The sequence below is a fragment of the Gavia stellata genome, chromosome 33, assembly GCF_030936135.1.
Source record: "Gavia stellata isolate bGavSte3 chromosome 33, bGavSte3.hap2, whole genome shotgun sequence".
Classification (NCBI taxonomy): domain Eukaryota; kingdom Metazoa; phylum Chordata; class Aves; order Gaviiformes; family Gaviidae; genus Gavia; species Gavia stellata.
The window spans coordinates 2564891-2579922 of NC_082626.1; the positions used below are offsets into that span (position 1 = coordinate 2564891).

The 15032-nt window shown below is 54.7% G+C and overlaps 1 protein-coding gene across 1 annotated transcript; it reads right to left on the bottom strand.

Annotated features, from left to right (window-relative positions):
* Window positions 1-1633: 1633 nt before the first annotated feature.
* Window positions 1634-14794, bottom strand: MEX3A (mex-3 RNA binding family member A). The gene is made up of 2 exons (XM_059832268.1): window positions 14326-14794; window positions 1634-2739 (listed from the first exon to the last, which is right to left on the bottom strand). Exons 1-2 carry the CDS (start codon window positions 14792-14794, stop codon window positions 1634-1636), a joined length of 1575 nt encoding a protein of 524 aa, XP_059688251.1.
* Between the last annotated feature and the right edge of the window lie 238 nt (window positions 14795-15032).

Sequence of the window (15032 nt, forward strand, 5' to 3'; positions counted from 1 at the left end):
GGTTGAACAAACCCGACGATGTTAAGACGCTGGCTTGCATCTTGTGTGCATTGGCACAGAAGCCAGATTCGAAGCCCATCCTCTCCCACTTCCCAATGGTTTAAAAAGTATCTGATTTAACAAAACCAGGAGTCTTGAAATGATTAAAGGATGTTCAACAAGGCAATTTTTTTTTTGTTTTGCTTCGTTCTGAAAAAAATATAATATATAAAAGTGGCCAACCTCAGGAAGATCCAGGTAAAGGACAGCTGAAGAGGTTTTGGTCCATAAAGAAATACTTTTTCTTCTTTCTTTTCCCCCACTCGGTTTTGGGTAACAAAAGTTTTGGTCCAGTTTAAAAACGACGACAACAAAATTATATATATAAACTCGGGGTTTTTTTTTTTTTGCTTTCTGTTGGGATGCATGTTGGTTTCGTATGGGCTCATTGCCTGTATTGCATGATCGTCTTTCTTAGGTTTTGGTGCGATATATATATTTTTTAAGAAAAGAAAAGCACAATGTTATGTGTGTGCGTGTGTGTGCGCGTGCGCATGCGTGTTGTGTGTAGCTGCAGCTGGCATCACTTGGAAAAAAGGATGAAGAGTGAACTACGGAAACGCGGAAGTCGATACACTCCCCCCATGGATGGGAACTCGGGACTGCTTTTGAAATACCCTGTTAGTGACTCCTGATTCGTCTGATGAACAAATCCCTGCTCGGATAAGGAAAAAAGAACAAAGTTCCAGACTCCACGGTGGCTCAGAATAATAAAATAAATGCTAATCGCCCAGTGTGATTCCAATAGGTTCTTCCAAACCTTCTTCAGTTTCACCGGCGTCACTTTTATTTCTTCATCTTCTATTTTTGATTTTCTTTTTTTTTGTCGTTTTTTGTTTGGTTTTTTTTAGAAAAAAAGGAAAACAATAAAAGTTCTTTAGCTGCTGTGGTTTTTTTTTTTGTTTAAATCTTTGAGGTAATACAGTTGTGCCCTCGTTCTAACAGGTTCCCAGAGGTTGATGGTTTCTTTTTTGTTTTTCTAAATCCCCGTCATCCGTTTTCCTTTCTTTCTATTTGTTTCTTTCTGAGCTCCCAGTTGGGCTGACATCCCTGGGGGGGAGGAGAGTAGGGGCTTCAGACCAAGATGCAGATTGAACGTGGCTGGAGAGGAAAGGCTGGCAGGGCCCTCCCCACGTCCCTGCTCCCTTCCCCGTCCGATCGAGATGGCCTGGCTTGGTCAATGCAGAGAAGTCCCAATCTCACCACCAAAAAAAACTGAACTAAACCGCTTTGCTTGCGAGATCCGAGTGTGCGTTCAGAGTACTTGTTTTAAAAAAGACATTGCAGGCTGGAGCATCGTTCGCCCTTCAAAATTTCTGGCTTTGCTATTCATTTTAATTTTATTATTCACTTTTTTTTTTAAAAAATAACATACATTGCTTGTAAAATAATTTCTTTTTTTTCTTCTTCTTCTTCTTTAAATTAATTTATTCTTTCATTCATTCGTTTGTTCTTCAGATGTCATTATTATTATTATTATTATCATTATCATTATTATTATTATTATTATCATCATCATCATTTGTCTTTCCTGGACCCCCCCACGCTCCCTTCCTACCCCCACCCCCCCACCCCAATGCCCTGCTCTGTCTCTTTAGGAAAATATTCTAATGGCCTGAGTGGCTGCAGCGTGGCAAACCGGGCACTCTGGATCAGTCCTCTCACAGATCCTCACAGCACACTCCATGCAGAAGAGGTTGTGGCCGCACGGCACCAGAGCTGCCGTAACTTCGCTTTCGAAACACACCATGCACTCGCGGCTGCTGGAGACAGACGTCCGGGCAGCGGTAGTCGTCCCCAGCTTGGAAAACCCTTGGAGCGGTTCCCCCTGCGACCGCCTGGGGAGACCGGAGAGATTGGGCTCTTGGATGGAGGAGGACGGGGAGCGATGTGAATTTGGGTGGATGGCGCCGGTACTGCTGGACCGCTGCTGCTTCGAGAAGAGCACCGAGACGGGGTTGGTGTTCTCCTGCCCAGCCCACATCGGGGCACCCGACTCCGGCACCCCGTAATACAGATCTTGCTTGTTCACACCATAGTTGGGGAAGAGGTAACCGTAATTGAAGTCGTTTTGGTCATTCAGCCGCGGGGTCTCGTAGACGGGGTCGACGGAGCAGTCGCCGATGCACCCCAGGCTGTTCTGCCGGAAGGTGGAGAGGGGCTTGCAGCCCGGCGCCGGCGTATGGACCCGCCAGGCCTCCGAGTAGCGGTTCTCCATGCCGGAGTCAGGGCTGCTGGAGAGGAAGTCGTTCTCGTTGTTGTACTCCAGGATCTTGCCCGTCCTCACCGCGATGTGGGTCTCGATCTCCTCCCGGGCACGCTCGACATTGCCCGGCGCGCCGGTGATTTCAAAGACGGGGTCCCGGTCCCGGCTGGGCGTGATGATGTAGGTGTTGGTCTGCTGCTGGATCCGCTTGATGGTGGCTCCTTTGGGGCCCACCACCAAGCCCACCACGCGGTAGGGCACGCGCACCCGGATGGTGACTTGCCCCGGCAAGGTGGGAGCGCTGCCAAAAGTGGTGCCAGCCTTGTTGCGGGAGGCCCTGATCATGGAGAAGTGCTCGGCAGCGGAGATGATCTCCCGCCGGGCCATGGCCACGTCCTCCCGCCGTCCCGTCACCATGAAGACCGGCTCCTCGCCCCGCACCGGTGTCTTGATGTAGGTGTTGGTCTTTGCCCGCAGGGCTTTGATCTTGCAGCCTTGGGGAAGAGAGAGAAAACAAGGCAGGGAGGTTAGAGAGGCTGTCCCGCCGCCCTCCCCTCTCCTCAGGAAACCAGGCTGAGCTGCCATCTTTTCAGCAGGCCCTGCACCACGCAGCAGCCGCTGCCCGGGGACCTAAAACGAGGGAAAGGCCCTTTGCCCCCTAACCCTGACAGGAGAAATGCCAGAGGAAGGTTTCCCCCTCACTATCCCCAGAGAGCTCGTCCCTCAGGAGCTCCCCGCTCCCTCATCCTCAGGTGCCTGTCGCCATTTTGTGCGCTGCCCCTCACCACACCATCCCCCTCAGCCGCCTCCCCTCAGGAATCAGCCACTCCTCAGCAATCGCCCCTCAGAGATCTCCCTTTCGCGCACCCCCAAGCACCAGGGAGCCGGGGGGGCGGATTCAAGCCCTCCCCACGGGCCAGCGGTCCCTGTGAGGAAGCCTGTCCCCGCTCAGGCCCGGGCCCCGCCATGTTGCCCCTCAGAGAAGATGGCCGCCTTGGCTCCTCTCTCGGCACAGTGGCTCTCGGGACAGGAAGGATTCGGCTGACACACGGGGCCGCGAGAGAGGCTGCAGGTGACAGGAGAAAGCCGGGGGACACTGAGCCCACGGCCAGGCATGGCCGACGTAGAGCCTCTTCACCACCCCGCGCCAGCTCACAGGGAGCACGAAGAGTGAGACGTCTGCCATAACTCAAGAGGGCAGAGCCCTCCCCGGGGACTTCTGTCCTACTGTGGGGCTTTTGGGGTGAATCCGGGGTGACCGGGGTCACTTTTGGGGGGCCAAGTTCAGGAGAGGGTAGCAGAGATGCAGCAATTTGGGCTCCCCACCTCAGGTACGGTGGGACCCCAAACGTCGGCACCGCCAGAAGGCCGGGGGTAGCAGGATGCCAGTATTCGCTTTGGGGTCAAACCAGCAAGAAATGGGGCAGGGCTGCCCTCCGCGTCCACGTAGAGCCCCACCGCAGGCTATGCGCAGACCCCTGCTCCCGGCGCTCAGCCGGAGCCGCAGCGAGGGTACGGCGGTGGCTGCCCGGGGAGGGGAGGCCATCCAGCTGAGGGCTGTGTTTTGCCCTTGACTCTCCATCGGGTGTATCCAACACCGATGGCCGCAGGCCTCGCCACCACTGCGGTCCGGGCGCTCGGACCCTTTCCTGAGGTCACTTGCCATGCCAGTGTTTTTGTCTATCAGTATCCACCTCCTGGAGCCCACCAAGCCTATTCCCCCTGCTCCTTACAGCTCAGAAAACATCTTTCTGCTTTTCCAAAAAAGGCAAGAGACTTTCAGTGTGTTTTGGCTTCCAAATAGTTTTTGAGAGGGGTTTAGAGCCAGCTGTGTGACTCCAGGTTCCTCGACGACACTAGGATGCCATCAAGCAACTAAGGATTTTTACAGATGTGGCACAGTTTTCTAAACTACTTCTGGAAACCCTCCCTGCTGCTGTCCCTCTGACCCCTCTCTCCAAAAGCCTTACTCGGTGCCTGAAGGCATTTTCAAAGCCTGGCACCAAGTTCCCATGCAGACTGGGGCTTCCTCTGCGGGGAGGTTTGCTCTAAGCTCAGGTCTCCAAGAAAAATTAAAAAATGTGATTCTCCAGGGCACTGCATCTCCACTAGTGCAGATGAGTAAGGTGAGCATTGTGCCCCGGTTTCCCAAGGATTAAGGTGTCTGCCTCAGGGCTCATGGAACAAGGGGATCAGGATACGGCACTGAAACCTCTGTGAGATCCCCTACGTCCTCCGCACCCCATCTTCTCTCCCCAAAAGGAGCCCAACTCTTGTCCTCTCCTCTGACCATCTGACACCAGCAAGTTCTCCTCAACGTACTACAATGACATCATACTTTTACACAAGATGACCTGCAAGCGATGCTTCTGCAACCAAGAAATTAAGATTCCTCAGCTCGTGGGCTGGAACGTTATCATTTACACAGATCCTAATAAATACCAACATCTCTCCCAGCTGGGAGTTCAGGGCTGCCACTCACTTAGTGCTGCCACTTATCTGCAGCTCATCTCATGAGACACAGACTTGTGACATCGGGGTGTTTACAGGAACGTAACGACCCCACCACCACGTACCATCATTAGCAAGAATCGAACCCCGCACCTTTAGTGATAAAAACAGAGCCTCGTGCCACTACAGCTGACAAGAATAATTCCCCGCGCTCGCAGCGGTGGCAGGCGCCGCACACGGTACAACCAATAGTTACAGCTGCACAAAGCATGCTCAGCCTGACAGGTCACACTCGCATCTCGCAACATCGCATGGGCACCGGGGTGCAGCCTCGTCAAACTGCAGGAGACTGCGCGAACACGAAACCTCTCGGCATAGCTTTGAAACCCCACCGCCTGTCAGAGGGTCTTGGCATTGGTGTAGGACACGTGCCGGTAAATCCTGACTTTGCTGTCGACTCCCAATGTGACTTTTAACTCCTCAGAGCTACTTCGGCTCTCTGAGCCTCAGTCCCCCATTTGTGGAATGGGAAGAATAGCTGTCTCTTGCTCTGCGTTACTGCAAAACTTCCTGTAATACTTAGCATTGCGATGCTGCTGCATTAAACCCATCTCTAAGCCACTAATTTCACGTTCCTGGGGAATGGAAATGCTAGATCTGACCCAGAGAAGGAACTGGGCAAATCCCCAAAATCCAAACCAAATCCACCCCCTGCCAAGTCCGATGTAGCTCACATGTTACTCCCCACTGAGTTTGCACCCTGAAGTATATTTGCAATGCTTTGTTTAGCAAAGTTTCCGAACAGTTGATGTGAACCGACGGTCATCTACAGTGTTGTATTACTAGCACTTAGGAAACTCAAAGAACAGGACTTTACGGTGCTAGGCACGACACAACTGTAGAATAAAACCACGCAGACAAAATCACGGCATAAAGGTTCATCCCGAGGAGCCCGTGGAGAGCAGGATAAAACTGTAAGGGGTCACCTATGCCCTCCCGCAGCCCCAGGGCAGGCTCAGCTCTCCCTGACCCATCCCTGGCAGACATTTCCCTGCTCCGCTCCTATGCGGCTCGCTCCAAAGATGGAGATTCCATCTTAGGAAGATTAACCGAGATGCCACCATTTCCCCAGGGATATCACCGGAGCGTCGCATGGAAAGAAAGGGGGTGTTAGCGGCAAGCATCCGCGCTGAAAATGACTCCCGTGCATCACCCCAGACTGAAGTAGCGTTTGCTGAATTCCTCAGTGACCCACGTTCCGCCTCCCAGGAGCGCAAGGCTTGCTCTCGTTTGCCAAAGGACCTCAGGTAGGCGTCTGTCAGGGCTGGGCTTGGGTTCGGCGTTTTTCTAAGCCACGGGACAATGACTGCGTGTGGGGGGAGAGGGATCTGAGCCCAGCGTGACAGGAAACAATCAAGGAGGTGACACGGAGGGTCAGGCAAGCAGAGCAGTGACAAAGGACGGGGGCTCCATGCTGGGGACAGATGGAAGGAAACGGTGGCAAGGAATACACATGAATGAGGGCAAACGTAAGCGAGTTCCACGAGCTGGAGAGGGTGGGAGGGCGTTAGGGATGGAGGAAAGGTGATGGAAATTGAGGGAGAGGCACGCTGTGATCCCTCCGAGGGAGGAGGAGAATTAGGGGTGTGGAGGCAAAGGAGAGACACCCCAAAACGACAAAAGGGAGATGGGCAAGGAGAGAGCACGGCGAGAGGGGGAGGGAGGATCTAGAAACGGACAAAAGGACGCATGGTGCAGTCGATGGTGTGAGAAGCAGGGGGAGGAGGAGGGAGGGTCTCCGTGCAGGCCTGCAGACAGGAAAGCCAGCTTTGCAGAGACAAGACAGATGGGGGATCCTGTGCTTAAAAACTGGAGAAAATAACCCCACAGGAAATCAGACCAACTCCATCAAGACCAGCAGCCCAGCAGGTTCAGTGGCCCAGATCTCTCTAGCAGCTCTAAATTGGCACAGACAACAGGCGAAGCCACCAGCAGCATAAATCCAGATAACTCCACCAACTTCCAAGAGAGCTGCACTGATTTACATCAGCTAACATCAGGCTGGCCTTAAATCTGATTTGCCCCCTTAGTGCCAAGGCTCCCAGCCCATCTCGACCCCAACCCTGACCTTGCTTCCCACAACTAAATAGGGGCTGAGCCGCCTTTGACATCGCTCCGTTTCTGACAGAGCACAGCCAGATCAGGATGTGGCCCTTTATATCCTGGCCGGATGAGTAGCACGGTCCTATGTGCTTTTTTCAAATGAAATTTGTCCTGTAGGTTTGGTTTTGGGTTTTTTTTTTTAATGAAAGGCTTTCTTCGTGCTGAACTGGAATTTGAAAACAACATGCAACAAACCGCTTTACTCGGTGGATTATTAAAAGGGGAGAGAACTGCTTAGTAGGTGGTGTTAAAAACGTACAAGTAAGAGGAGGAAAGGACCTGTAGAAACTATAATAATATATAACTTTGCTGTAGTGTTCTACTCTTTAAGGCAGTGTGCAGACATCAGCTAATTGATCCCTGGCAGACTCCTGCCAGTTAGATTTTTATATCAGAGAGAGAATTAAGCCCTTTCTTGTTGTGTTTCCACTACCTAGCTTCTATTATTCTGGTTTTTGCCAATAACACAGATCCCAAAGCATTTTGCAAAGGAGGCTTGTATGATTATTTCCTCCCCCCACCCCTTTTTCTTTTTAACTTCAGTTAACTGATTGCCAACTGACTCAAAGTAAACGTGTTTGCAAATTACTCTAGCAAGCCACGAATGTTAACATACAGGAACAAACCCTTGAGGACTGTCCAGCCTCCGGCACCCAGACCAGCTATCTAACTGGAATGAATCCGCAGAGCAGCTAGCTCTGGCCAGAAACAAATAAATAAGTCGAGTCTAGACATTGCCAAACCGGGGAGGGGTGGGGAATCAGGGGGAGATGCGGATGCATGGCCACATTCTCCTCTCCGCTCACCCCTGCATCAGGGGTGAACAAATCCATCAAAACTAACAGAGAAGGCTTCAAGAGCTTGGTCCACCTGACCAGCCAACGCCGTTGCTCACGGGGGCACCAAGGCTGTAGGATGCATCCCATCTGACTGCCGTTTACTTTGCACGAACCCATCCCAAACCTTTTCTCACTCAGAGTGGCGTAAAACCAACGTACTTCCGTGGGACCTCACCGTGGTTTGCACCGAGGCTCCCCTGCATTGCTCCGGCAGCAGGAAAAGGCTGGAGCAGCGCACGGGACGGATGTGCGCTGGATGTGCCCACCGCACCGTGCACGGCGTAAATGCCAGCAGAAGGACAGCGCAATGGAAAATGCAGCCATGCCTATGGAGTAGTTCCATCGGATATTTTACTTCAGTGTAAATTCAGAGTTAAACCCACTGACGACCTTCTCCTTACCGCTGCTAGAAGGCCAGATCCTGCGCAGGTACATACTGCTACTGATGCTGTCTAGAGGGTCTTACCCGGCACAAACTGGCGCACCTCCAGCGTGTGCCAGGTTACGCCCAGAAGTGTGGGCTTCACCCGAAAGCATCAGAGGTGCTGTACCAGCTCACAGCAAACAACTAAGGATCCAGCCCCGAGGTGGGGTTTTTTGTTTGGCTGGGGGTTTTTTGTGTGGTTTTTTTTTTAAAAACACACCGCACAAGTCACTCCAGGTCCTTACATTTCTTGTTTTCATCAGATACAAAATTATCTCTACAGACAAAAGATTTTTCAGCCCTCTTCTCATTTATACTAAGGCACCTTTACACTGCACTGGTATAAATTACACCTGTAAATACCCCACTTAGGACATTTTGACATTGCCGGTGCGCTGTAAGAGAGCCTAAGGGCAAATTAGGACCTGGTCTTTTTTTCTGTTATAGTCATAAAATTAAAGAGGACCATAATATAAACAACCCTCAAATATCTCTGGTAAGGTGGGGCATTCTCTTCCCATTTAAGATGAAAGCCATGTTAAAAGACAAGCACACAAAGAACATCACAAATAAACCCTCCTGAATATCTGTGGGGTAAGATTTTGCTGCATTGAAAATCTGATGAAAGTGATGTCAAAAAACACAAATGCACACAAAAGGACCACAAACAAACAACTAAATCCCTTTGCATTGAGGTTTTATTGTACTGATGATGCAAGTTGTGTTTACAAGAAGGGAAAAAAAAACCCAAACCCCAACACACCACCACGCCACGAAAATAAGCAACCACCTCATTTCAGTGCAGCGATTTTAAGCCGTTTCACGTAGCGATGAAAGTTGTTTATAAAAAACAACAAAAAAAGGAGAAAAAAAAAAAAAAAAAAAGAAAAAGCAACGCGACCCAAAAGCAACAACCCAGATGCCACAGACAATCGCCGCCTTGTTGTGCGGCGGAGGAAAGTTGGGAACTCGGGCTGGAAGCCCCCGGCCTCGAGCAGCCACTCTCCGCCAGCAATGCATCACATCGGGGTGGGTGTGACCGCGGCCCCCTGCATGGCACAATCCTGCACACGCTCGGAGCCGGATGGCGCGCAGGGGGGAAAGCGGGGCAAGGCGAGCCGGCGGGGAGGGGGACGCAGGAGGAGGGGGCTGCCAGACAAAGGCAGGAACAGGGGGGCGGGGGCCCCCACCCAACGCCAGCACGCTTTCCCACTGCCCTAGATTCCGGCCGGCTGCGCTGCGGCGCGGTTCACTCGGTCAGCGCGGCATCCAGCAGCCGGATCCGATGCGCGGAGCGTGCGTGTCTCCCTAGAAAATTCCCTTTGTCTCTCTCCCAGACCCATTTTCTCCTCCCACCTCTAGTTCAAGCCGCACAAAGTCGATCCCGTTCTGCACTTTTCCCTGGTGTAAATTCAGATGGATTCTCATTAACACTTTATAACAATCTGACACCGACTGCAATTTCTCTCTCCCTTCAAGGCCCATCTCAAGCTGCCAGAGCGGCGTAAAGAGGTTGGTTTTCAGGCCCCACCAGACCGGGAGGCTTTAGCTCCAAGATTTAGGCGAAGCAAGCAGACAAGAGGATCTGACCCCCTCGCTGCTTCTTGGATGCTGTACATCCACCTCCACATGGTGGGTGGGGGAGCTGCAATCATCAGACTTCCTCAATGAAAAAGGCTTCCTTAGACTATTTTTAAATGCTGAAAGCGTTAGAGCATGTTTGGAGCTACACAAAGAGCCCAATCACCTGGGGTTAGTGGGGCCTCTTGTTATTTGACTTCCCCTTGCCAAGAAAGAGCAATTTATGTTAAGCTCCTCTCTCACATAATCTCATTCCTGTTGACAACAGGCTAGTTAGAGCAGGCTGGAGATGCTTCATCAAAGGGTGTCTCTGGGTACAGGTGACAATGGATGCTACTATTGATGATGAGAGCAAAAACACTCTTAGAGAGAAGGTACCTGCTGGGAGCGGGCGGCTTGCACTCTTCTGCTCCACGCAGCAGGAAGCCAAACTGACCCACCACCTTCTCCCCACGCCTGCACACACCGGGCACACAAAGAACCATGACCATGTCTCCCTAACTACATGATCCAGCCTTAAATGTGCCCCGCTTAGCATCCAGCAGCCTCTTCCCTGGCTCCACTGACAGCATCCCAGTCTGTCAGTGGGAGCACTGGCAGAAAAGGCAGATACGCGTCTTCGTCAGGCTGAGCTACGCCTGCGTCGGGCGACTTCTAGGGAAGAACGTGGACTTCTGGGTGGCTGAGGATTTCTGCCCCTTTCTAAGTTCACAGTCTGAACGGCCAAAGCACGACACCTTTAGACACTCTCCACTCTTCCCAGCATCTCTCCCACCTCAACCCACACCCTTGGGTTGCAACAACCTTCTCCATTGCAACTCCCTTGGTGCCCCACCATCTCCTCAAAAATCACCTGCGACCCACTTCAGTGCTTTGTCTTTACAGCCTGGCAAATTTATCTGCGTAGCCCTGAGAACACACGCAGTCCCGGAAAGGGTGTTGCAGGGAAGATGCCCACCACAAGAGTCGGCAGGTGAAATACGAGAGCCACCAAGCACCCCAATGCATCACGCAGGCCCAGACAGGCTCCAGAACCAGGGAGCACCGTGCATGCCACAGCACAGACCAGGAGGTTCGGCCACCCAAGCGCGGCACGGCTGGAGTTCACACTCTTGCCACGTGCCCAGGGAAGGGGGGAACGATCTGCAGGAGCCGTGACACAGGCAGAGACATCCCTGCTCCTCACCCTAGCAGCAACAGGAGGGCATGCATGGAGGTCATGGCTCCACTTCCAGCCAGGGAAGGAAAGTCATTGCCAACCATGGCCAGGGGCAGAGTGGAAGAGGTCATAAACGTCTGTCAAAGGGATTGTTGTGACTTTATCCCCTCATCCTTCCTTTTCCACTTTCCTCTCCTTCACTCCAATTTGCAAAGCAGTCCTTGGCACATCCCACCAGCCACCCAGCTCTCCACCGCGGACCCTGGGGCACCGCAACGGAGGAGCAGCTCTCAGCGCCTGTCCAGCCAGTTCCCGCAAAGTCCCCCTTTCAGCAGTCCACGATCTCATCCCAGTGAGTCTCCTGTCCCGCCCGGCTAGCGGTCGCGCCGCTGAAGAAGCGCTGCTCGAATTCAGCGCACAAACCGGCACCACCGCCAACTCGAGCGAGGTTTCCGGCACGCGATTGGCTCCGCGAGGGCACGTTAACAGTTCCCGGGGAAAGCAGGGAGCCGCCGAGCACGGGCTGAGCTCCTGCAGCATCTCTCGTTCCAAGTGGAGCCACCCCCTCCACCCCAATTAAACCTCTTCGCAAATCACGCTTACAAACATTCCCATAAAAATATACAGGGCTTGAGCCTTATTTATACTCAAGTGCCTTTACACTCTTCCGGCAGAGTAAAGGGCAGTCTTACGGCAGGTGGAAATCCCATTGCCAGACGCATGTGAAAGGGCCCCCGTGCCCGGATCCAGGCCTCCTACACACATACACGTCAGTAAGGTGCACTTTCAAAGATGGTAGGTATTATTTTAAAATAATACGAAGGAACAGTGTGGTTGGTCAGATCAGAAAATATTAATTTAAAGAAAAAGCTCAACCCTGTTACCAACTAAAGCCCTGAAATAATTTTTATTTCATTATTACTTTTTTCCCCTCCCCCTCTTCTCTAAGATGTTCAGCCCCCTATTCACAAGTACCCATAAAACACTCATTTTCTTAGAAAACCATCAGCCCCACGAGCAGAATTACCAAGGGGGTGACAATCTGCAGTTTCTGGGTTCCCCCCGGCATTCCCGGTCAGGCATCCGTGAGAGCGCAGGATTCGGCCCCCCAGGGTGCCCTGCACCCCGCTCCATCTGAGAGCAGACCCTCATAATCCGGTCTTCCACACAAAAACAAGACCCAGGAGACATTCCTATAGGCCTTTAAAAAGAAGTGCGGGCCACAATCTCTGCTTGGAGTAAAGAGCTGCGGCTGCGGGGACTCTGCTGAAGCAATCTTGGTTTCCAGCAGCACAGGATCCGGCCCATCCGCCTCTATAAAGGGGCACAGCTTACACCGTCTGACCCACTGACTGACGGAGCGCTGCCGAGCCCGCCTGGCCGGGGCTCTGGCCCACTGACATTTCCCGGTTTCCCAGATGTGGGAAAGCCCTCACACACACACACGCTAAAAATGGTGGAAAAAATCCAGGTCTCCGCGTTCCTCACCATCACTCCGGCCACAACGGGCACGCCGCCGCGTACCGAATGCATCGAAACACACCCCCTTCTCGGGAGTTTGGGGCAGCAGTGAGATGCAGGAAGAAAATAGCCCGGGCACCTCCCGCATCGTCTAACGTTTCCCCTCGATTCCGCCTGCCGAATCCTCTCTCTTTTCTAACTTTATTAAACAAAGGGGGCCTGATTCTCCACGGCCTTGCACCCGCCAGCGCAGAGTTGGTGCAAAGCCCCGCCGTTTCTGGCCGCGCTCGGCTCGCGGCGGTGTAAAAGCATCACGGGGAGGATCAGGCCCGGGGGGGGGATCTTCTTGGCCCTCCCTTCACCCCCCTCTTTCCCCAACTCCCCAGTGCAGGGGCCACGATCCCAGCGTGGCGGCGGGGGGGGCAGAGCCAGAGCGTGAGCCGTTCCCTCCACTGCAGACGCCTTGGGTTTGGGGGGAGGACAGCATCCCCCCGCCCTCCTGCCCGCTCTCCATCCCAGCGTGGGGACCGGCCTCTGGCTTCGCTGCTGGGGGAGAGCTGAGGCACCAGAGGCCCCATTGTTCCCGTAACACGCTCCAGCCGAAGGATGCCCGGCCATTAGCCATTCGTAGCCCTCTCCCCCCCGTCTCCCCTCGCCCACCCCAGCCTCCGCGCATCCCCTTCTGGGAGCACTGGCCCCGAGGAGCCACACACCCCCCCCCAAACTGCAACAACCCCCCCCTACTTGGGTTATTTCCATTCCCAACCCAAGAGGAAGCATCTGGATTTGGAGCCGCAGTCTCTGCCCGTCACACTTCCAGAGCGTCAAGTTACTTGCTTAGAGAAAGAAAAAAGAAAGGGGAAAAAAAAAAAAAAATCCCACTTAACCACACTATTATTATTTTTTTTTTTTTTTGCTCCCCTCTGTAAGCGACACAAAACTTCTCTCGCCGTGTTTTAACCCTCCCGCAGTGCCCACGGAGCTGCCCTCCCCGCAGCGCACCTCGCCCCCACACGCACACTCGGGAGCCCGGAGCGCTGGGGGTGGGCGAGGGGTGACTTAAGAGTGGGTGTGGTGTGTGTGTATATATATATATATATATATATAATTTTTTTTTTTTTTTAAAGCCCTCCTCCATTCCACCTCGCTCCGAACAGAGCCGTAAGGAGAACAAAAGCATCACTGTCGCGGAGCGTGGTCAGCGGCGGGGCCGGGCGGCGGCGGAGTGCGTGGGGCCCCACGCGGGACGGGTGGGTGCCCGCTCCACGGGTCCCCCGCCAGTCACATGCTTGCAGAAGGAGTTCAACTTCCATGAATCGGTGGTTTGGAGCCGGGCTAGGCCCGGCACCGAGCCCGCCCGGCCCCGGCGAGCCCCGGCACAGCCACACCCCCTCGCTCCACCGAACCCAACAAAGGGGATTTTTCTCCCCACGGCGCCCGGTGCGGGGGTCGGGCTCCGCCGGCCCGGCTCCCCCCCACCCCCCTCCCCGCTTTATTTTCTCCTCTTTTTTATTTTTTTTTTGTTTTTCAAAGGAGGAGGGCGGAGAGCGCGGTTCAGGAACAGCTCTTTCGCAGAACCGGAGGAGCCCCGGGCTCGGGGCTCCGGTGCAGCCAGCCGCACAAGCCCACGCAGGCATTCCTATAGACCCCCCCAACCCCTCCCAAAACACCCCCCCCCCCCCCACCAGAAGAGCAGCGACCCGTCCGCAGCCCCGGGAGCCCCGCTCCGCCCGGGGGGGAGGCGCGCTGCCCCCTCCGCTTTGTCCGCGGAGGGCTGAGCCGGTCGGGGCGCGGGTGCCCGCCCGGCCCCGGCCCCGAACAATGGGAGGGAGGGAGGGAGGGAGCGGCGAGGGGCGAGGCGCGGGGGAAGTTGGCGGGGCGGTCCCCAGCCCTCCCGGCCGCGGGGATGCCGCGGGGGAAGTTTCCCGGGGAAGGGGACCCGGCCGGGGGGACGGGGACACGGACGGGACAGCGGGCGGGGGACCCGCGCCCCGGCGCTCACCTTGCCGGCCCACGATCTCGGCCACGTGCTCGGAGCTGGGCACCGGGACGCACTCGGTGGTGTTGGAGCTGCTCTTGAGCCGCAGCTCGGCCTCCTTGTAGAGCGCGCACAACTTGGGCTCCGCCGCCCCGGCGCTGGGCGCCGAGGAGCCCTTCGGGGCCGGTGGCGGCGGCGGCGGCGGCGGCGGCGGCTGCTGCTGCGGCGGCGGCGGCGGCGGCGGGGGCTGCTGCGGCGGCGGCGGCGGCGGGTTATTGTTGTTGTTGTTGCTGTCCTCCACCAGCACCACGGCGGAGGAGGAGGAGGAGGAGGAAGGCTCGCCTAGCCCCAGCAGGCAGAGCTGGTCCAGGGCGAGCTGCAGCGCCCGGTCATCCTCCAGCAGCGCTCTGTCTTTGCCGCTCCCACCGAAACAGCCTAAATCGCCGAAACCCCCGTTCCTTTCCATTATCCCTGGTACTACCAGGCTAGGCATGGCTAACAAAGACTTGAGAGGGGGTTGGGTGGTGGTGGTTGGTTGGGGAGGGGGGGGTGTGAGAGCGAGAGGAGGGGAGTGGGGGGGGGGGGGGACACAAAGAGCTCGGGAGGGAGAAGGGAAAAAAAAAAAGGCAGAGGGAGAGAAACAGAGAGAGAAAAGGACCCTCCGCCCACCTCCCCTCCGCCTGGCCAAGCCCCTTTCTCTCTGTAACCCGAGCTCCTCGCCCAGGCACTTC

What these genes read in the sequence shown, in the direction of transcription:
- MEX3A (XM_059832268.1), bottom strand. Translation starts at nt 14,794, where the DNA reads ATGCCTAGCCTGGTAGTACCAGGGATAATGGAAAGGAACGGGGGTTTC. An exon ending in CGAGATCGTGGGCCGGCAAG is followed by an intron (nt 2,740 to 14,325) that starts GTGAGCGCCGGG and finishes CTCTTCCCCAAG; the next exon opens with GCTGCAAGATCAAAGCCCTG.